This window comes from Ylistrum balloti, unplaced genomic scaffold (assembly GCF_031769215.1).
Source record: "Ylistrum balloti isolate Yb309-2 unplaced genomic scaffold, AGI_CSIRO_Ybal_v1 Utg369892, whole genome shotgun sequence".
Lineage (NCBI taxonomy): Eukaryota > Metazoa > Mollusca > Bivalvia > Pectinida > Pectinidae > Ylistrum > Ylistrum balloti.
Genome location: NW_026782024.1, coordinates 418560 through 443033, shown reverse-complemented (window position 1 = coordinate 443033; position 24474 = coordinate 418560). Strand labels below are relative to the sequence as shown.

Genomic DNA, 24474 nt, shown 5'->3' with positions numbered 1-24474 from the left:
GCGATGCTGCATTCTGTGAACAAAGAGAAGATAACATCATATTGAGAACATAGTTCTTAAGGTTACTTTCCGTTTGCAATTGATCTAGATAATAAAAAATATCTCAAAACCATTCTCAATATTTATAGTCTTCTTCAAACACTTGGAATAATCGGTAATACTATTTATGATATTGTGACGTGACTGAAACTTTTAAGGATCAAACTAAACTATAAATCACTCTGTCGCCATCAAGACTGCTCATCGACGAGAAAAAGTGTTCTTCAATATCAGCACAATTTAATTTTAACACTACCAAGTAAAATATATCTCGAATCATTTCTGTTTGCATCAGTTTTACTACTTTTATGGCATATTGATTTAGACATTCACGAGAAATTGTGTTTCAAAAAATCCTCACTTACAAGTCGCTTAGAGATTGTGCTAAAGACACATACGCGATAAGTGACTAGCACCTTTCAATACAAATTTGGAATTAGATAGAGTACAACCCAATTGTGAACTCAACTGCACCATACAGTTGTTTCGTCCCCTTATATGACTCGTTGCTAATGCTAAGCGCATAAATCCTAAAGCCAAGAAGACGACTGGTGAAATGATGAAACAGCAATGGGTCGCTAGGAATATTAGAAATAAAAAAAAATTAAATCCAATATCCAATGAAAAAAGCGCAATTATTCCGAACCGTGTCAATAATTCATTGAGTTAGAACAGATCATGCTGGCTACGACAGCGTCTTCCACCTGCATAACTGATGATTTAGAGAGAAGAAAAGTTCTTCCAAAATAGATTTTAAAGTTTCTTTAAGACATATGATATGCTTTTATGTGACAGGACAGACATTAATCATGAAAACAAAAGGGAAAATGGCTATGGTGTATAAGTTATATCTAGTACCGAGTCCATGTAGGGTTAGGTTATGTAATAACCCAATCATTGCATTATGCGACAGAAAATCATTTCGATCGGAACACCCTGAGCCCGTTCTATTTTCTTCGAATCTTTGTCACCAACTATCAGTCTATCGGAGCAATCGGAACACCTTATGTTCTTTCTATTTCCTTCAACTCTTTCCCACTAGATATAGGTTTATCGTAGAAATCAGAATACTCTGAAATAAAGCTTCTCCTTTGGACGTTTTCTACATCGGAATCTCTGCATCGCAACAATCAGAAAAAATATTACGGGATCTCCATCCCTAAAGTTATACTCACTAACCAAAGCATTCTATACTCGACAGACATGCTATCGCCGCTGTCAGAAAGATATATTCTTTCCACGTGACTTTTCATTTTTAAAGTGGTAGATAACGCAGTATTCACGTTAACATTGTTTTCTTATTACATACATTTTGTTTTTTGTTGTTTTTTTTTTCGCAACAGTCAAAGAATAGGTGCATGCCTGGCCATGATTTATCCTTTGTCCACTTAACGACGTCACTGCGGTCATCCATTTCCGTTCAAGTGAACAATACAATTGATTCTGTGATGAATGTGTCTAAGGCGTGTCCACTTTAGATGATGTTAATAAGATTGGTGTACTCGAGTCAAAGGTCAGGCCACAATGTTAAGTATGTTCCGGTCTGGCACGAAACATTTGTGGCTTCTTTTAAGCAACATCATTAGAGTAGGATTTAAATAAATGTGCCACTGAGTGCCGGCTTTGTCGACGGACGTCCGGAACATGCATGCCACGTTTCCATCGTTCAAAAAGTGGCACGTTTGAGAATAATCACATGTACTTTGCGTTCTTTTGAAATCATCAATAATATCTTTAAAATCAGCTGTATGGTGCAGCATTTTATTGATTTGTCTATACTGCATGAAATTTCTATTGAAAATGCTTATCACTTGTGTAAGTTTTATAGAATATTCTAGGTTTGAATATTAATAACAATGACAGGATTTGGAGAATTGTCCCTTAGACCTATGTAGATACCACTGTCAATACATTTTACCCAACATCCCCAGAATGATGTTTCAACTGAATTCCAATTAACTATTTTTATCTCGAAATGCTGATGGACAACCAATGATAACAGTCCAGTAATGTCTGGTTGAAAATGATCAAATTTACTCCAGAAGATCGATACCCAAACCTTGTCTGTCATTTTGTGCAGATGAAATGTTATATCGATATTGTTGTTTTTTTTCACATCTGGGATACATTTGTGCGTCATATACATTGACCAGGTCCGGAAAACGTAAACTTGCAGTGTACTTGTAACAGCAACAGTTACAGAGGTCCCTCCCTTACAAACAAATGATCTTCTAGAAAATTAGAAAGTTAGAATATTGAAGATTGTTTATGTGGTTCAATATTTAAGGTAAACCAAATGATGTTTTACCTTCTGAAGTGAACCGAAAAGATAAATATTGTTTAAAAATTTTCTGACTTTTCTTATTACTCCATACTAACAATAAAAAAAGCTTTCGAAAATGTGTACCATATAACCTTACATTCCATCCCCTCTGCCGTAGATGACGAGAAGTTTAGTCCCTGAGGCTTGCTGTAACTTGCATGCACGTTAACATTCATTTGAATAGTGGCACGGTTATGAATATAAACATGTACTCGACGATGTTCTGAATTTACCATATATGTGAAAAATATTAAGTATACTGAATAATAGAGTACTCTTCCACGCTAAATTTTGACTTTTCTTTCCATTACTTCGGATTTACCTTAAACGCCTTCAAAACTTAGGCCCCTAGCTTCATTACCGAGTCCGAGATAGACGGACGACACCGCTGTATGACACAGTTTAATTCATTATTTTGTTCTGCAGTATCTAACTTTGTATTAAAAGTTGTTATTGACTTCTGTGTTCCAAAGAATATGGCCACTCAAGGATACAGAAAAGGAAACGCGGTACTGACTCTACAACATGTCTGCTGGATATACTATAATGCTTTCGGAGATCCCGTGACAGAAACTATTACGTAGTCGTTATTTTCGAAGAACATTGAATTCGTCTATGTGACGAACATTACAATCGGATTATATCAAATTGCCCCTGCAGATTTGGAAGTCGAGCATGGAAACTTCGTAAAACTATTGATTTTATGAATAAATAGACTGTAAAATATTGTGTTTACAAAGACTACGATATTGCAGTTACTAGACTTTATATTAAGATGAATTTCCAACAAGCTAACAGATGCCATTAACACTAATTATCCTGACATCACAAATCTGCTGACGTTAATGTGTCAACACATCATTGCTAATTGTTTACTTTGTAAACGTTATCAAACAGATACTCGTCATTGTCATATAATACAACCAAATACAACTGGGTACTCAGGGAGTAGGATTACTGCATTGTGTGTTTTGATCTATCTTGAATGAACGATATTAGAACGTTTGAAAACAGCCTTAACATTTCGATAGCAATCGCGAAATTCTCCTCGCCTTCACATCACTTCACACCACTGAACATCACAAAAATATAACTTCCATCAACATTACTTTTCTCTACCCATAGAATTTACCACAAGGAAACTGAAAATTCGACTTCTGTATAACCGCAACATAGCGATCACAAATATGAGTTCAATGATTTCAATATTAGTATACTATGAGAATTATGTAGGCCACACAGGTTCTTGGTTAAAGTGATGGCAGGTTTTAATAACTATGATATTCAAAATTTTTAACATCAACCAAAATTACCTAGTTCCCTGGAATTGAAACCATTGACGGATTATCTTTATATGCAGATCGCATTTTTCTAAACACATCTGCCAAGCTTGCAAGGTTATGCACTATAATTATGCATGTTTAATAATTAGAATTTATTTTTCTATAGTACAGTTATGTCCTATTCTAGGTAACGATAGTAACGATAATCATTTTCTGCATTATTCAAGGTAGATAAGTTGCTTTCTATTTAGATAATGATGCAATGAACGTTTTGAACAGATTGAATATTGTGATTGCAAACTTACCATTTTGTGTTAAAATGATTACTTCCAAGGGGATATGATTGAACGACTAAACTTATTTTATACGTCCTGTATTTTTTGAGGGAAATTATCAATGACATGTTATATCTGTCGCCTGTCACAATTTGTAAAACACCGGATGCTGTGCTCAAAGCCACCCATCTATGGACACAACAGTTCAGGATAATAATTATTCACTGTTTTGTGACGTTGCGTGACTCGTTGGGACGACAATTTCCCGTTGTTTAGTCCCCTAATAACCATGTAGCAGAACATCAGCGGTATGGTCCCAGTGGTGACTGTATTTCTGATTGTAGTGTGTGGTGCCAGATTAGCATGAACATCATTCCCGACTGTTCCCAACTGTCCTGCCGTGACAGCCACTAGGCCCACACAATCTCGGCCAATATTTGCACGGTGTCTATTTTGAGTCTCTTTTCTGGTGCAAACGTTTATTGCGTTCAGCTTTATGACGATTGTTGACTGTCCGTAATTTGTTTCTAAGACAGACACCATAACCCAACTGCATTTTGTGCACTTGACGTGTTTTAGGAATAAAAATAGTTGTGCCGGTGTAGCAGTGAGAAAAATATTACATACATCATGAATAATGATAAGCAAAAATGAAATATATAGAACATAAACTGTCACTATCTATATGTTCAATATCAAGTTTTTGATATGAAATGGAGAAATGTGTCTGAATATCAGAATTCCAGGGTTGTACTTATTACTTCCTGTATGTAACAACAGCACATATGGCTCATCTCTCACTCCCTATAGAAAGAGACATTTCATTGACATTAGTTTTAGGGATATATGTTACTCGGTAATTCTAGAACAGGGTCAAATTGAACAAATTGAAGCGTGAAGCTTCGTATTGATATCTCGTGACCAATAATATCCGAATATTTATAGAAAACCAATATATTGCTTCTATTTGTTTAATATGTACCAGACTGAGCTCATTAAAAATAAACCAAAATACGCACCTACACCAGACGCTAGCTTTAATTTTTCCTATATTGAAACAAACCGGTACGACTATAACCAGCCAGGCTGTATGTTGAAGTCTAGAATAGTAACAAACACGCCTCTCCAGTCCATTATATTGTCATGTTACAGTTGATTCGATAATTAGGTGATTGTTCTCCATATCGCGCTATAATTGTAAAGGCGGACAGATCAATTCGAAACGAAGCTGTTCGCGAGATGCAGGTTGATTGGGGAAGTTTGTTTCGCTGGAGAATATTGTTTTCCCTGTGCTTGGTTATTATTGTTCGATGCCCGTTAGGCAGCCTGATCGTTATCGTGTTGTTAACATCGTTCTCACTTGATAAGCCAGATTTACTTGGCAGATGCCGGCAGATGAAGCAGGGTGATTTGCCCTTCCGGAACACCTGGGCCCGTATTCATGAAACCATTCTCATGCTCAAGCATATATTTTTTGCAAATCACTTTCAAATGATATAGAATACGGAAAAACAATACCTAGAGAGAAAATACTTTATTTTTAGATATAATGAAATAATAATCGGACACATGTTCACAGTGAAGAACTATGGAAGGAGGATGCACAACCACCACACACACACATAAGTGACAATGTTACGATTGATATCACTAGCGTGAGAAACCAGCTACTGATTGTAGCTAACATAAAGAAAGTTATCAAGAACATTATTCTCTATTCAAGGAGACCTACACTCATTCTACAGTAAGGCAAATTAGGAGGACACAACGTCGACCTCACAAGTGCTGCCGTAAGGTGGTAAAAAGTATTAACGTAATAACGAGCAAATTACAGTCATTTCATACGAGCTTCGTCACCGCTCTGAGTAGATCCGTGACACACTGTGAGTAGATCTGTCTCACTCTCTGTGTACATCCGTCACACTCTCTGAGTATATCCGTCTTTCTCTCTGAGTAAATACGTCACACCCTCTGAGTAGATCAGTCACACACTATGTGTGGTTTCGTCACACCCTCTGGGTAGATCTGTCACACACTTTGAGTAGATCTGTCACACAATCTGAGTAGATCCGTCACACACTTTGAGTAGAGCCGTCACACACTCTGAGTAGATCTGTCACACACTATGAGTAGATCCGACACACTCTCTGAGTAGATCTGTCACACACTATGAGTAGATCCGACACACACTCTGAGTAGATCTGTCACACACTCTGAGTAGATCCGTCACACACTCTGAGTAGATCTGTCACACACTCTGAGTAGATCGGTTACACTCTCTGAGTAGATCCGTCACACACTGAATAGATCCGTCACATACTATGAGTAGATCTATCTCACCCTCTGAGTAGATCCGACACACTCTCTGAGTAGATCCGTCATACACTCCGAGCAGATATATCTGTTTCACTCTCTGAGTAGATCTGTCACAACCTCTGAGTAGATCTGTCACACACTCTGAGTAGATCTGTCACACACTTTGAGTAGAGCCGTCACACACTCTGAGTAGATCTGTCACACACTCTGAGCAGATCTGTCACACACTCTGAGCAGATCTGTCACACACTCTGAGTAGATCCGTCATTGTGTGATCATTTAGTTCGTATAAATACACTTTGAAAGTTTCATATTTATCTATCTCTTTCTTATGTCTTGATGGACATGCTTTGACCATGTAAAATACAATAACTAATATTTTTGTATATATCCGTAGCAATACTAGCCACTTACAGAATAAAGATCAATTCCTAGAACATATATTGAGTACCAATTGTAAGGATCAGCAAAAACACCAGCACCGGAAACGTTCCATTCACTGTCACAAACGAACACTTTCTTGTTAGTCTCATGTTTGAAAAGACGCCATTTACTGGAAAGTGATAAAATCATAAACGTAATGGTTTATAGAAGTGACGGCTAATTAGGCGTCATGGTTACTTGGGATGAACACAAGATAGGCGTCATGTGAACTGGAGTATCAAACGCATTGTTAAAATAGATAGACTCATTTGTTGTAAGAAGATGTAAGCGATTGTATCTGCTGCATATTCCAGACAAATGATCAGATCGGAATAAAATAATGATGATGGTTGGGTCGACTTGGTGGGATCGTTCGGTTACAACTTATTTAAAGTACATTGATGTACTACGAATCTTTCTTAAAACTTGTTCGTACCAGGCATGACATTTATATATCCTATTCAGTAAGACCTGGGTATAAGGTCTTGAACTTAAGTAAGGGAAAGAAACTCAAGGTGTCACTGGCGCTTGTCGTTTATTGATGGTTCGTCTTGGCTGCCATAACTAGGCCATCTGGCATTTGTCCTGGCAATCGATTGCTGATAGCTGTAAACTTGTTTTTCCAACGCATAGTTTTCCGCCTGCAATGCCAGAATTTCTCGCCTGAAAAGATAACATAAGATATATTGTAAACGTTGCAAGGGGTTGTATTGTGATACATTTGATTGTGTGTATTTTTTTCATTTGAATCAGTATTAAAAGGCCATTCGTGAGCTTTGACTAGACACATTGATATTTGTGCTGACTTGTAAACTGGTTTGTGTACATAATAATGCATTCACCAGCTTCGTTTCTAATACACTTAGATTTGTGTCACCGTCAGGGTTACACACGCATGACAACGCTTAATGACACTGGTCTAATTAGGAAGTTGATTCATTTGCATTGATCAATACCAGTTACACTAGCTCAAGCAGAACCTATACAGACGTCAACCTTAAGTACTCGCCACTAATAAAAGTGTTTAACAAGAATTTGTCACATTGTAAGTAATCATGCATATGGTCTGAATTAAATTTTTATCAAAATTCTAATCTTACGAAATTAAATTGAATGAACGTACACCAATGTGGTGGTCTGGAACTCCAGATGAAACATGACGTATGGAAATTCGAGAAGCTGAAGGAATGCAAAACTACAGAATGTTCTGAAATACCAGAAACTGAAGGAATGCTGGACTACAAAAACATGATAATTTACATATTTCTGACAAAATTTATCTTTGTTTTGGTCACTTTTGGTATCAAATACCTACAATTCATGTTTCGTTTTTCGTTGTTTTGACCAATCGGGGCTTTCTAATAGATACATTGAAATTCAACGATTACCATGTTCGTGCGCAACTGAAGGGTAGGTTGAATAAGTTAATTTTCCGTTTAATTTTCCGCGTATAATTCTGGTTTTTCGTGATTTGATAAATGACTGGTAGGTAGTTTGCACCTGATAATACCATAGCATTGTATAACTACCACGTAAAGGGCCAAAATGGTTTGATATTGTTGCTCAGTGTAACACCATGACCATCCGATATCATATTTTACGAACGCTTCTGTATCCATGTTTGTTTTTGCTTGCACTGGCTTTTTCTATTTGCTTTTTCCTTCAGAAATGTAATATAACGAAACGTCATTGGCCTTCCGTTTAATATATTATAGATTTCACCAAGGGCGTTCGTGAGAAATATAGATATTCTGTCATACTCGTGAAACTCTAACGTTGCTATTCACAAGTTTGTCTTATGTACAAGACTCGATAGTCTTGTTGCCTTTTTACTAATTGAAGTGTTTATCGATAAATGAATTTACAACTAAATTATAGAAATTAAATCGAAATAGAAACATCAATAGGAAACATTAGATCATCACTCAATAAGTTTTATATAATATAGTACAAATCACTAGACATGCTATTAATGGACGAAAAACAAAATTTCTCTTGCATGAATATTACTAAAGTCAGAATATGAAGAGAATACATGATCAGTGTCTTTAGATATAAACTGTAACTTGGCGAGAGTGAAAAGACACAAAGTATCTTTTTGTGCTGAGCCAAAAATGCCGCTTATATTCCATGACATTGACCATGTATTCTATTCATTCTGCAATAATTGAAAATTCAGACTACAGAAATTTCAACGGTTTGATGGAGCAATTCAATCTGCATTTAGCTCATGTTGAATGTAATGCTGAATCTTGCCTGATGACACACGTCAAAACAATTGCTTCGCGCAGAAATATAGTTCCATACATCAATGAATATATAAAAGCAATTTTCAGAATTTTCAAATATAAACTTATTGTTATAACAAACTAAATATCTTATCTAAAAGTTCTTTATATTTTTGAATGAAATATTTAAGTAAATCCTAATGTAATTATTACATGTGCTCCAATGCAGATGTTTTCTGTCATTGCCGAATACAACAAAAATATATTTGGCATGTATATTCCGAGAATGGCAGCAGTGCAAGTTGCAAGATGAACAGAATAGACAGGACAGGCAACCGTATGTGCTTCTGCTACAGTATAACGACACCCAGCGTATGTACAAGAGTGGTTCCGGACATAAGAAAGTCGTCAATCAATCCAAGCACATTTACGAGATTGGACTAGAGTTGTACCAGTAAAAATGTCAGGTCGCAAGGCGCTACAGTGAAAGTCAGTGGCCACATGACTTCAAGGACAAATTGAAGTCAATTATCACATGAATTATAAATTAGTGTTAAACCGGTAATACGGGTTTATTTTCAGTCACACACCAAGGAAGATCGCAAGGTGGGGTTATTCTATACTTATCGTATTATTAAACCCTCTTTGTTTCCATTTGTTAAGGAGAATTTTATGCTTTTCATTCGGTTGCAAAGTCATTGCATATCTATATATGTTCTGTTTATTGAACATTAAACAGACGCTTTATCAGCAAACAAAAGTCATGGCCTGACACCTTCTCATCGCCCGGATGAGAAAGTCGTCATTCCCTTTACACATTAATCAGTATTAGTGTTGATGAGGAAATAAGGGTCTGGAAATAAGGACACCGTTGAAGGTCAACCAGTACGAATTGCTCAATTGATTTAAAGACAATCATCAACTTATGTTCTTTTCCTACAGTCCAAAAAAGAGGTCCCCGAATTGTTTTATCTATTTTATTTGATCGAATACATATACAAATTGGGTGATGATTATTATACATACGCATTTCGTAAATTATCATTAACAGATGTCTAAATTACATTATCGTTGGTTTTGCAAATGGTTAAATGGTTTCCGATTATTTTTTTAACGTAGGTTTCTCGTCCGAATTCTGATTTTCCTCGCTGAGTGATGTCAATAGTAGTCCTTTGGGATAGTTGTCCGTATGTACCGATGCTATGAGATCTGAGCCATTTGTAATTTGGAATCGACGAATATTCTAAGGTCGGAAAAGGCCGGAGTTTTTTGGTATTTCAAAGTTGGCAACCAATCCAATTTCTTGATATCTTTCGAATACGTCCCAAATAGCTATACGTGATGTCTGGTTTGAGAGGTAAATCAATACCAAAATCTTTGAGGCTGTTTATCTATTCAAGACCTGACATCTTCTGGGATTTCAAATTTAAATAGCTTACGTAATATGAACAGAAGGTTGTGATTGTTTATTTTCTATTTGTTGAACCTAAACAATTCTTAAACCGACAACTAGGATATCTAAATCCACAATGTCCATGGGGAACGGGAGAGATATGGCATTGTGCACCTCAGAATATGCCATCATAGAGTTTAATTATATTAAAGTTTGAACGAAATATATATTGATCATGTCCAACACATTTACCTACTGGAATTGGAAATCAAGGACACAACAGACTCTTGTGCACGTCAGTTGCTTACCTTGATATTTTCATATAGCGTAACTGTCAGGGACAGCTTTCCAATGAGCTGTATAATATACGTTATGATTTTGATTTCTCTATTGGGACTTCCATTTCTAGACAGCAACGTCCCTGTTTCTCACACATATGCTGTACATGTCGCATTTAATTCAGTATTCCAAATAGCATGATTTTCAAGCACGAAACCGACAGCTGGTTCCTTTGATTGATAAGAGATGCAAACTGAAGAAGCTTTTAGAGGAGTTTTATGGTTGCCATAATGATCTAGATGTGACATTATGTGCGTCTAATACTCGTTAGTATGCCTAATGATTCTATTCTCAAGGTTCAAAGTTTCATCGACCTTGAGTTTGAAGCAAGATTCTGACATATCGGTACTTTCCTGTCTTAATCATGAATTTGCAAAGAGAATAAAATGATATCCAAACTTCAAGTGAAACACGTTAAATACGAATTCGAGATGACAGAGATAGGGACTGAGTGGATAGATATGGTAGAGTTCTACGTAAGTCAAACAAGTCAATAATACCTTTAAAATTGCCTAATAATAAATTATACCATATGTCTGATTCGTTCTTCTAGAAGCTGTCATCGAGGACAGAACTTGTAAGTCAAGAAGGGCACATTTAGATGCCGTTACTGTCGACAAAACTTATTATACCTTCACCGGAGACAGACAATGAAATCAATCAAGAGGAAGGAAAATAAAACAACCTGTACAACATTTAAAAGCCGTGATGGCAAACGGACTTCGTTTGTCTGAGAAGTCAAGATAAGCTATATTGACATACGTCTTCAGAGACTCGACATCTGACAGCAAACCAATTGAAGGAATGAGCATTCTTTATTTTCATGTGGCGAAGATAATATTCATGCAACAGTTACTGTATGATGTTCAGCAGGAATGGTTTTGTTTATGTAGCAGGTTGCTATCAAAGTATATGGATTTCGTCTTATGACGAAAGACTGACGTGACGTCATCAGTTTTACTTACATCATTTGGTGTTTATGTAGTCTGGTTGCGTCGTCAAGGCTGTGAAAGTTTGGACTGATGAGTAGATGGGAGTCTATCCACTCGATGTGGACAGTGAGTGTCTGGTCATCACTACTGAGAAAGTCACCGTCTGGATCGTTCAGCTACAAAACAAGGCACCTGTGTTTAATAATGGCAATAACAGCAACGGGTTTACTGAAATTCTTCATAACATTGGAATATTTTATATATATTCATTCAATTAATCTTTCACGCCCTTTGTTGTTTTCATGTTCCAACATTTGAAGCGTATATCTGTAACCAGTACGTGTACTTTTATATTAAAATATGTCATTTTGCTACTTTACAAGCAGAGAGATAATTTGCTGTTTGATTTTAGTTGTGTCAACAATTATCTAGTTAAAGTCAAACTAAACGTCTTCAGAAATAGACCAAACAACCTTAAATATTTCCTTTCATGGGGTAAGGGGGTCTAATATCAGCTTTAAACAACCTTATTGTTTGCTTTGGAATTATGTCTTGTAATGGAATGTAATAAGTTTTTTCTTTTGTATATCGTTTGCAGTAATTCGGGTCATTTTGAGTTATATCGGTTATATTAGGAATTCCTTTTGCAAATACAACCAATTCTGTACCCAGATAAATAAACTACATATCTGTTATTTTCTCCATGTGTTGGTGTAAATGTATTTACACTGAGTATTGGGCCAATATGCAAATTCTACGTATATGCTAACCAAAGGACGTATTGTTTTACCGACGTAGTTAACGATTGTTTTTATAAAACTGTAAATTCATCAGCAGGGTATTTTGTGATGTCGTTGATTATTATTTACTGAAAATACATGTAAAAAGAAATATGAAGTGTATTGATACTGATGATGAAATTCTTCATGAAGATGAAGATCTTCCTACATTCATGTACTTTTTACATAACCAGTGTGATCAAACTGCGCTCCTCTCTTGACTTGCTTCATTTTGTAAAGAATTTGAATGAATCGAAGAGTTTATCGAAATAGGGCATGGGCCATACCAAATTCGCCAATGAGTCACTTATCTCGATTTTACATAAAAAGCATAGCTTTCAACCACGATGTGTGATAAGTCTGGTGATTTCAAAGTAACAATTGTGAATTTACTAAATCTAGGCAGTAGCCTACGATATTCTAGAGTCTTCCCAATAGCATTTTGGTTTTAAAGATATTGTTGTTAACAGATGAACTTAAATTATATAGTTTAATGAAAGATGCAGTCTGGTGAAGATAATGTTAAATTGTTATAGTCGCCATTATGATTTCAATTATTTTATATTGCCTTATGCTAGATTAACTTGAGAATGTGTTCAATGGTCAAAAGTACAAGTTTACCTGTTGATTTTTTAAATTTGTTTATTTAATTAATTTATTTCTATCTTTTTTTTTTAAATATTTTTTTTCTCGCAAGTTATGTTCTCGGTTTCGAAAGTGACATTTCTTTCCTGAAATGACCAAATGTATAAGTCGCGTGTCATTGATAAAACATAAGATTCTTATCTTATCGGATTATATTCTTTAGCGCAAAATAATCCTAGTGATTATCTATTGTCTGGGAACATCTTCGTCGAGTTAGGTTGTACGATCTTCCAACAGGCTATCGGGATGCTTATGGGAATATGTGTCCCTCTAATGATTGACTTTTTGTTTTCATACAAGTCTGAATTTATCTAAGAGCTTATGGAAGCAGGTAACGGTGACATTGAAAAGACGTTTCATCTCACGTTCAGATATATTTACAACATCTTGTCTTTTAAGGAACATCACAGTAAAGACATTAATTTTGTTATTGATGTTTTGATATTGCATTATTACATACGACGCAAAAAAGTACATATCTAGACTCAGAGCTGTAATAAATTTCAAAACAGGATGAATATGATAAAAATGGAAACTTTGTCATCGACTGGAACTAATTCTTAAGTTAGATCAAAGTCATCCTCAAAAACTATACAGTCGCATCAAGGACAAGAACATTGCTATATAGAACAACATAGAAGAAATAACTATTGACGTTATTCGGATGTCATGGTGTATCTAATTGTTTACCAGTCCAGTCAGGGTGTATAGATGTAAGGAAGATGTGTACATTCTAAATTCATTCATTGCGTGATAGTATGGACTTTCAAGATATTTGTTCGTGAGTTGGTAGTCTTACATCGATTTGGTTCCAGTAAGAGAGATACAGCATTACTAGATAAGAGTCGGTAGCGGTATATACACATTTAACGTTGTATTTTACAGAATGAGCGGTATCAGATATCTGTATTCCATATCTATTTAGCAATGACTTCATATTTTATTCATATGGCTTGTTCTGACAATGCTTTCAGTACATCGTTTATTCACAGTTCCAGGGATGTGCACACCGCCATGAAATACTGCGAAATTATTTATTTAAAAATAAACCATTGACCTTGACTAATAACATTCTACTGTTACAATGAAACAAGATCCACAGACAAGGTCTTAAAACACTAGGAATTTATCAAAACATAAACCATTCGCATGTAATCATCAATTGTATCAAGATACTTGCAATTTAATCATTCTGAAAAGAAATTATTAAGAAAATATTAAACTACAATTGTTTTCATTACGTTTTGAAGTAAATGTAATCAAACCTGAAAATAAGTAAGTAAATTGAAGTAAGTACAATCTAAATTGAAACGAAGGCCTGAATCACAGGGAAGGCATTAAAATCAATACCAAAGCAATGTAATGAAATACTTAAAAATTACCTAACCAAACATTTGGTCTTATAGTAATGAAAAATAGCGAAATAGGATAAACAATAGATTGACCTGGAATAACACTAGCATGACTGTGTTAATGAATATGAGCATTATCAAAGCGCTTCTTTGTAGTATCTGGGCCTTGTAGACAAGGGGTATCACTTAGGTATCTCACTGGAGGTTGGTAGTCTTGGCATTTGTTCAGGAATTCAATTAGCAATGCAAGTAAATCAAGTTCCTATTGTTTGTATAGGACTCCTAGCCAATCGGCACCGTTCACGTTTTAGACCGGAAGTGCTTATAAAGGACATAAAACATGTTATTTCTTCAATAAAACAGGCTTAATTACATGTGTAAAACAGTAAAATCACCCAGAAATAATTATCACGTTAATTATTTATTATAATAGACACATTATACAACAGAAAATGGCTATATTGTGGGAGATGTGGTAGGATATAATTGTTTAATGTACTGCTGGATGTGTGGACTTGTCTTTATTTTGGTCTGTAGGTGGATGTTTTAATACATATTACGGTACTTAAACTGGTATGTTTATAATAACCGATATCATTTTAATGAAGAGTTTAGTTGCGTGGTACAATTACATCATCAAGGCATGTTATGACGTGTGCAGGGGGAAATCGTAAGGTAACCAAGTCGATAAAAATTGACATGAAATTTATTATTTTGACGTAGTTATCGTTCAATACCCAAGAACCACGCTGCGTTAATAGCCTTCATAACATCATGAACTTCTTATCTAGATACATATATGACACAAACACCACGAGATCAGTAATAAGACAATACTGACTTGGCAGATTATGAAATTAGTTATGATCGAGCAATAGGTCTATGTAATTGTCCCAGCATGGTATTATATGTCTACTTGATAACACATGTAATTGTCCCAGTACGCTATCATTTGTCTACTTATTCCATTATTGAACAGTGTACGTACCTCAGCTGCATTATACGTCAGACTACAACTACTGGGTCAATACCTACATCATCCTATCAATGACCACAACTACAATAACGATATAACAACGACACAATAATGCTGGAGATATATAAACACCTTTACAATAGACACTGTGAACGATTTAAGTAGAATTAACTCATTTCGATATCTATTAAATAGCCCTTAATAAATTGATGATAGTTCAATTGGGGACAAAACAACCATCCTTTGTAACCTGAATTCATGTAAACAACATAATGGCAAAATATTAACAAAAGAAAAATTTATTCGGATTACAAGGTGAATAAAGTCCATTTATTCAGGAGAGTAAAGCGTTTTATACTTCATTGATTACATCCGCCATATAAAATCCATTTTGTTCCTGAACACAAAAACACTACAAGATTTCTCCTGATAACGAAAGGAAATTACAAAAAGAAACTACCACATTCTTCATCCTGATGAAAAAAAGACCTAATTACAAATTTGAAGGAAGAAAACAAATTTCCACTTTATTTATCAAGATCATCGATGGAATCATCTATTTCTACATCCTTAGAATAGCCAACATAAAAGACAATTTACTTTGGCCCGGCAAAAATATAAACATAGAAAACGAAATACAACTTTCTTTACACGGAAAGTTAATTGCACAGGACTACCATCCATAGAATGAACACAGAAAAGACAATATACAAGACAAGTATAGAATCAAATAAAATCGCAATAGAATCACCATGCTGAATGAAAAATATAAACTATCGACATGTGAACCGAACCGTAATCAAAAGTGATTAAACGAAGAAAAGGTAACAATTTAGATGTTCATGAAATTATGGAATTACATATGGAAAAGCACCAGCTCTTCTGAAATAATTAGTTTCCTTTGTATCATTGAAGATAATAGTGTTGCAAATATATATCAAACAGATCAGTACTTTCATTGACAAAACAAATAAATAAAGGAAGCCCTACCTGGCAGCAATAGATTAAGAATTATGCCTATGAAAACGGTAACACTATGTACATGTAAGGTATTATATTATATACTGACATGGCAAGCAGATTAAATACCACTTTCCATTTTTTACGGTAGAAAAAACAGAACATCATCTTCCACACACAATGAAGGTGAACGGGTCAAATCTTTGATTTCTATTGAATACAACCCGTCAGTTATACAATGCTTAGACAAGGCATTCATTTCGTTTCGTTTTCACCTGGGAAATTAGCCCTCCTTATGAATAACTGATGTCTAGAGATACTGAAAACATCACTATTACTACCCTTGAATTCTTTCCAAACATGAACACACATCCTGCTCCAGTGCCGGTAATATATACCATCAATCAAGACCATTTCCAATCAAGTCCACAAATGACCTACACTATTGATATTGGACCGTTAATGCTAATATGGTGAATACATCAACAACATCACTCATCACAATGCCGATATTAAAACATCCCCCAAGCTAACCAAAGTTGGTCGGGATATTACATATCAGTATTGTATCAAGGCAATAGCTGACAAGTGCTAATGTCCCTCAAATGATATTTCCGATTGACTTTTAACTTATATATTTAAATCAATACACTGCTTCATGAATTATACCAAGGCTAACATCCTCTTTACATTATGATACCCCTCCGACAGGAATAATTCCATCCTAATAAACTATTCTAATTATTGCTGATAGGATTCTATTTCAATCGAGGTTTGCATGCACTTTTGTGTTTTAAGTGAGGTGTGAACAATTAGGATTCTCATCACGTGATCACAAAATGTACTCTTGACCGACGAATAAAGTACCTATAAAAATACAAGTGTTACTATACGCCTTTTGTTGGCAGACTGGGACTTGTAAATCAAATCTCAAGAAAAAACAAAATGTCAATAGAAAGAGACATGAGGTTCTGGAAAGGAAAACAAATTCCTCATCCAGATACATATGCTGGGTTCTGATCTTCAAACACGAATAGTTTCTATATCCAAAAATGAAACAAAAAGCTAAAAATATCTTAACACCTTTGGTAATTTTCAGAAAGGGTTGTTACCACATTGGTAAGTGGTTGACATAAACTCTAACGCCTTCCTAAGTGACAAAACAAGCCGCACGCTCTAGTGTCACAGCCATACAGACCTGCCTCCACATCTCACGCAAGAGACGCCAATAACGGAGTGGGGAGTGTAACGGGAGTTTTCTCAGAATTTATATTCCTCCACCTACCAGACGGCCTCTGGGCGCATGGGTATATATCCAATTATGGACGTAATTTATAAGCTTTGGATTTTAAAGAATTGATATTTTCTTTTCAAAATGATAAATGATGGCAAGCAGCCAGCTAACAAAATTACAAGACAAGCAGTTGACAAATGCAAATTGGTACATAAGTAGAAGATGATTACCCTCCCAGAGTACCTGGGCTTACTTTATTTGTACTTTTTAAGTGTCTTTCGATCATCGATTTCGAGAGTATTTTACGACTTTGTTTCTTTGTCGGTATTTGGTTGTGTTATCTATTACGTTATGTAAAGAACAAGTAGACCATTAAAACAGTACTTAGAGATTGCATCAAATATTGAATCTCCAAGAAACATCTACGCTATATACAATATCAATATATAAAGTCTTAGTTGTTATCTATACTACACAAACTGTAATATTATACTAAATAAATTATTTATACGGTTCCTGGCAGCAAAATGCAACTCCAATTATTTCCCTACCAAAAGTATCTCAATAATCTTGTTAGTCGGTTCAGAAAATGTGTTTTCGTCATGCAATCTATGTTATTACAATGGTTTTAAGTCATTTGGTATCCTTACTTTGTTTTATCTATAGTTACTCACCTCGTCGAACTTCATACGGATGCTTACGTTATTCTTTTTCACATGAAGTTACTCGACCATGATACTGGTGTTTATGTAGTTCTGTTTTACCTATAGGTACTCCCCTTGTCGACCTTGATACTTATGTTTATGCAGTTTTGTTTAACCTATAGTTACACACCTCGTCGACCTTGCTACTATAGTGTATGTAGTTATGTTTTACCTATAGTTACTCACCTTGTCGACCTTGATACTGGTGCTTGCATAGATTTGTTTTACCTATAGTTACATCCCCCGTCGACCATGATACTGGTGTTTATGTAGTTCTGTTTTACCTATAGTTACACCCCCTGTCGACCATAATACTGGTGCTTGTGTAATTCTGTTTTACATATAGTTACTCACCTCGTCGACCTTGATACTTGAGTTTATGCAGTTTTGTTTTACCTGTAGTTACACACCTCGTCGACCTTGATACCTGTGTTTATGTAGCTTTTTTTACCTATTGTTACTCCCATCGATGATCTTGATACTTGTATAGTTTAGTTTTACCTTTAGTTACACACCTCGTCGATCTTGATACTTGTGTTTATGTAATTCTGTTTTACCTATAGTTACTCCCCTTGTCGACCTTGATACTGGTGCTTCTTATAATACTGGTGCTTGTGTAATTTTGTTTTACATATAGTTACACACCTCGTCGACCTTGATACTGGTGCTTCTTAGTTACTCACCTCGTCGATCTAGATACTGGTGCTTGTGTAGTTCTGTTTTACCTATAGTTACTCACCTCGTCGATCTTGATGTCGGTGTGCACCATGTAGCCGTCGTCGAGGTCTTGCTGGACATAATACCTATAGAATGGGCCATTGGGAGCTCGTGACGTGTTCCTCTCTGGATTAGCGGGCACAACCACAATATTGAACGACACATATCGCGTAAATTTCCGTGGCACGTGTGAAATATCTGTATAGTATAACCGGAAGGCCAGAAATTTCCCACTCGCGTCTGCCTCTAACATCCATGCCTGCTTGTCACGGTCGTACAGATGGGCACGATTTTTGTTCCTATTTAGCACTAAAAGTGAAACCTCACTGACAGACACGACCGAGTACATGTCCAGTCTGACTTTTATAGACGTACGACCCTTGGCCAGTAGTTGTAGGGTGGATCCGATGACGTAAGGATCACTGTTTCCGGTGGCGTCCAGCAGCTGATCGATAGTTCCGGAATCGTAAGGATTGCTATCCCCAAGGGTCACGTGATATTTGACGTTACACAAGTGGTCAAAACTGGTGTGACGATGAAGCTGGATGGCCACATTACTCTCAGTGTCTGCCGTGCTGGCGTTGGGAAACAAAGAAATGCTCCAGTCGAACAAACCAAATGAGAAGTAGGGTGATTCCATCCGGGGACCGTATGTGTACCGATTTGTGTAATCTTTAGGAATATTTAGACAACAATTTAATGTAGACACGACATTCCGGAGCTCTAGCTCGACAAGAAATTCACCATTTTCTTGCATAAATTTCCGCAGCATCAAATCTTCCAGAGGCACAAATGTTTTTCGACCTTTTGTGTCCGCCTGATCAGAGAATTCACAACCCTTCTCCAGAAAAGATTCATTCTTTGTAAAGTGTTCACTGTTAAGAAATGTAAAGGAGTAATCCAGTTTACACAACATAGCGGCAGACGAGGTCTGCAGTTTTAGATAAGCACCCAAATGGTGGTCGCTTTTAACAAAGCTTACCGTCCATTTCTGATAACCGTAAACAAAATCCTTTGAATACACGTCTGGTGAAAATTCTCGTAGAATCTTATTTGGCAGAGCAAACGTAAAGACTTGTGTATCGAAACGATCATTGAGTCTGATCATACGAAACAGTTTTGCCATATTGTAGAATGTCTCCGCCGGAACACTCAATCACTGGTATGCCACACTGATCACAAGACTTGGAGGAGGACCATGTTAGACCTAGTTGAAAATAGAAAAACGGAATTAGATACAACGTACAGACTGTCGTAATTTGTAAGGGGATCTTTTAGGAACCTCTGTGAAATTACATATACTAACTGCTTCAGTCTTCTGTTGAAATTTGATAGGAATCGTGAAATTGAATTGTTTGATACACAGCCCTGAGGAATATAACACAATTCAAAAATATATACATTCCCCAAAGAAAATCTGAAAGCTGCATTGTCTGTCGATATTCCTAAACTACAGGAATGTTATTGCTGTCGCATGTAGGTCTTGCGGAAATACTGATAGGATACTACGGCATCACCTATTGGAAGACTACATCATTTACACCTTGATCTCGTAGCATATCGTAGGAACGCTTGTCAAGAATTGGATCCCTGGAACAGTCTCTTTGGTAGATAAAGAAAATAAAGGCTGTCACCATGAACAGCTATTGACAAGGCACGACACAATTAACTACGGGAATCTATAATCATTTCTCGCTGTTCCGATAATAATATTCACAAAATTAGTTTAGAAGTGAATTGTGTTTGGAAAAAAATATCGATTGGCATTGCCAAGGGTGCAATAATGAATATTATAATGAAGTAGGAGGCATGTCATACTCGCTATCGCCAACATCGTGTAGTTGTTATGCAAGTTCCATATGCTAATATTGAGAGAATTAAATATATACAGGAAATATTTCGATGGTAATTACATTATATTGTACCGTAGCAACATTGCAACTGAACTCTATACGCAGTCTGATATACATTGAATATATTCTGTTGGAAACAAACGTATATCACAACAATTTAACGTAATGGGGATTTAATCTTAAATATTTTTCAGTGAGAAAAACAACAACCGATATATAAATAAATTTCTTCAACCATGTAAACCTTGAGGTGGTGGCAATATGATAAGTCACCTATACAGTAAACCTCCGAGACCATCAGTGAAGTAGGAGCGTTTACCTTATACAAGAAAAAGGAAAAGATTCTGAAAATGTAAGCGCTGCCAAAGAGTTTACACGTCAAAAACCCTGACTTCTTCAAAGAAGTATGAACCATTCCCTCATAGTAACAAATTTATGTCGTCTAACACGGAATGAATAAGGTCGACAATAAGTGGGTCATGCCAAGAATATGTCTATAAGGAGTCTAATAAACTACTCCTTTGCTTCAGTTTTGAAAATTGTTCAAAAAGCACACAAGTAATTAGCACCTTTCAAAACAAGTTAGGAATTAGATACAGTAGAGACAAAATGTACATTTGACTGCATCATACAGCTATTTGCCCTCCTTGAAATCGTCAGTGGTGTCAAGGGCCTTAATTGATCACATACTATTTCGCTGGAAAACTCCAGAAAATGTTTTAAAACAAAATACATGTATGAACACGTGTATAGTGCTGTTTTGGTTGTAATATGATCACGTGACTAATACCTTCATGACTGATAAATAATGAAGCATTAACAACAACGGCCGTTCACAACAACGTGTCAACAAAGTGGAAAAGGTGACGAAGTAATCGATTGTATCGTACAAAACACAGACAGGAGTCTTTTTTCTCTCGAAATAAAAACAACTCGAAGGAGAATCAAAGTATCAGATTAAGTTAATACATCCATAAAACTATCAGTTTTCACGTCATTTTTGGACTCAAAGTGATGTCGGAGGCCTTACGTGTGTAAATCTATAACACAAGTCAAGAAAATCGATATCGGCCGAAACAAATGTTATATTTCAAATGGATACCTACAATTACCGGCCGAAACAAATAACACAGTTTGAATGGGGAGCTGCAGTAACCATTCCAAACAAATGTTACGTTTTCTAAGGATACCTGCAATTACAGGTCGACACAAATTATACAGTTTAAATGGAGGGAGGGCAGCCATACTAACCGTTAAATGCAAATGTAACCTGCTTAAAGAAACGTTACAGTTAAAATGGGGCAACTGCACTATCTGACCGAAACAAATCTTACAGTTAAAATGGGGCACCTGCACTATTCGGCCGAAACAAATCTTCCAGTTAAAATGGGGCACCTGCACTATTCGGCCCAAAACAAATCATACAGTTTAAATGAGGAGCCGTACTATCTGGCCAAAAGAGGTGTAAACATTTAATTGAAGAAATGAACTTCCCGGTCGAATCAAATGTACAGTTTGAATGGGAAAATGAACTAACTGTCAGAAACAAATGTTACAGGTTGACTTGGGAACTTAATTAACTGGCCGAAACAAATGTAACAGTTTGAATAGGGAGTTGCACCGACCCAATCATTCAATAAATGTTAAAATCATGCCATTCTTGTGTTTTTAAGAGAACGTCAACTATGTTCACTATTCGGCGTTTCTGATCAGTCACACAACCAGCTTATTAGTTAATAATATATCTTATTCCGATACTTACTTTTGATATCCGGACCTCATTAAGGGTTATATAGAGGTAGGATTAAGGATCTCAATGCACTGTAGTATAACGTGTATTTATCACAATCGCAAGGACTTCTGAACAAACAATGTCCTACATCGATTCAATAGCTAATAACCTAGGTCCCTACTGACAGCGATAATAAAACATATTGACATTAGACGATCATGATAATGAAGAGAAATAATTTAATTCCTTGTACGATATGAAGCTTGGTGTATTGATGACGGGTTTGCCACTGAGATAAACCTAGTTCATATTTGAGAACATGGCATTGTATACTTGGTTTATCCCAGAGTTACACGGCGAATGTCGTTAATTTATCACTAATGATAAGCTTCTACTTTAGTTCTACCTTTTTGTGGTGGTCATGCAAATCTTTTCTTTATCCATATTTTTTCATCATTCCATCGATTTTCAGTTTTACTGAAGATTATGTCAACAAGCAGGCATTTTCGGAGTCATTTTCATATATATATTATAAATTTTCACGTTTGTTAATTCTGACAATCATTAAAATTCATACGAAAATGGAGAAAGGTAACATTCACAAAACACTAGTACTTATCAATCTTAATACAAAACAGTTGATTTCTATCGATTCGAAACCGTTGTAGATTCAGACAGGTGCCATTCCAGCCTGTTAATGCGAATACAGCCAAACAATTGATCATTACAATTGCCATGTTAGTAGCGAACAACTATAAAGTCACTCTCCTGCAGGATGTTACACAAAACAAATATTACGTTTTTTTGTAAGTTTGAAACTAAAACATCTACAAGTATCTGAATTTTCTAGTTAATGTATACTATTTCGACACGGGACAGACACATTAAATACTATCTCTGTAATATTCTGCGATGGGTGATGAAATCGTTTAATATATCTTACGTTCCGATATCAACGATCTCTTTGTTCATGAACAGTGTAAACTGGTATCGGCGTTGATATAATATGTATCATTTTAACATTTGATGCAAGTTCTGTAAGGCAATATAGATTTTATGTAAATGATAGTCATATTAATAAACAGATATTTGTAAACTCTTAATCCTGTTCATATCACGAATATTATTCCTAGAATTTATTCCGTTTTTTAGTGAGTGTTTTTTCACTACATTATACCTATTTATTGTCTAGAACACATCTGTTTAACAAAATATTGGCACTGTGTACTATTTGAAGCCCATGTCGTGCGCCATCTCTGTAATGATACCAGCCGTTCTTCAGCCTAATGAACTACTTACCTGTATCCATATCACGTATTGAGCGTCAGTTACCCGTCACATCTGACTGATATCCAGTCCTCCGACACATGGTGTGCCCGAGAGGCCATGCAGACAGATGTTTTGATAAACAAGTGACATGATAAAATATGTAACAATCTATGTATAGGATGGAACGGCACAATGAATTCGTTAAGGCAGTCTAGAATAACAATGGCTGTCGCACGAAACAAAATACAATTCAGTCTATAACGAATTATGCTGAAATATTATCTAAAATTCAATATACTTTGATTTTGTATGAGAACAACGTGTATTACAGTATAGGTAATATGCAATATAGTATGAAATGTTTGAGCTGAGAACACCCCAACCAGAATGTATTTTAACAGTATTGTTTTTAACATTTAGTGGTAGGTATATACTAGAAAACAGGTAGACTTTCTGTATTATGCATCATTACCAAACATTTACACGTTGAATCATACGAAAACATGGTACAAAAAATTTTTATTTGTTAATAAAGATTAACAATTGTAAACTCATGTACAATGATATTTATACTTACAACAACGATCGAATCTCAGCTCTGGTCTGTCAATTATTTATGTTTCAAACAATTGGTACCCACACCGTTACATGTACATCCAGTGTTTGCTAGATGAATGTGCAGAGCGTCAGGAATACTACTGG

The 24474-nt window shown here is 35.8% G+C and overlaps 1 protein-coding gene across 1 annotated transcript; it reads right to left on the bottom strand.

Annotated features, from left to right (window-relative positions):
- Window positions 1-7177: 7177 nt before the first annotated feature.
- LOC132546456 (uncharacterized) lies at window positions 7178-20044 on the bottom strand. The gene is made up of 3 exons (XM_060210169.1): window positions 18941-20044; window positions 11585-11727; window positions 7178-7322 (listed from the first exon to the last, which is right to left on the bottom strand). The coding sequence occupies exons 1-3, from the start codon at window positions 20042-20044 to the stop codon at window positions 7178-7180; spliced, it is 1392 nt and encodes a 463-aa protein (XP_060066152.1).
- Between the last annotated feature and the right edge of the window lie 4430 nt (window positions 20045-24474).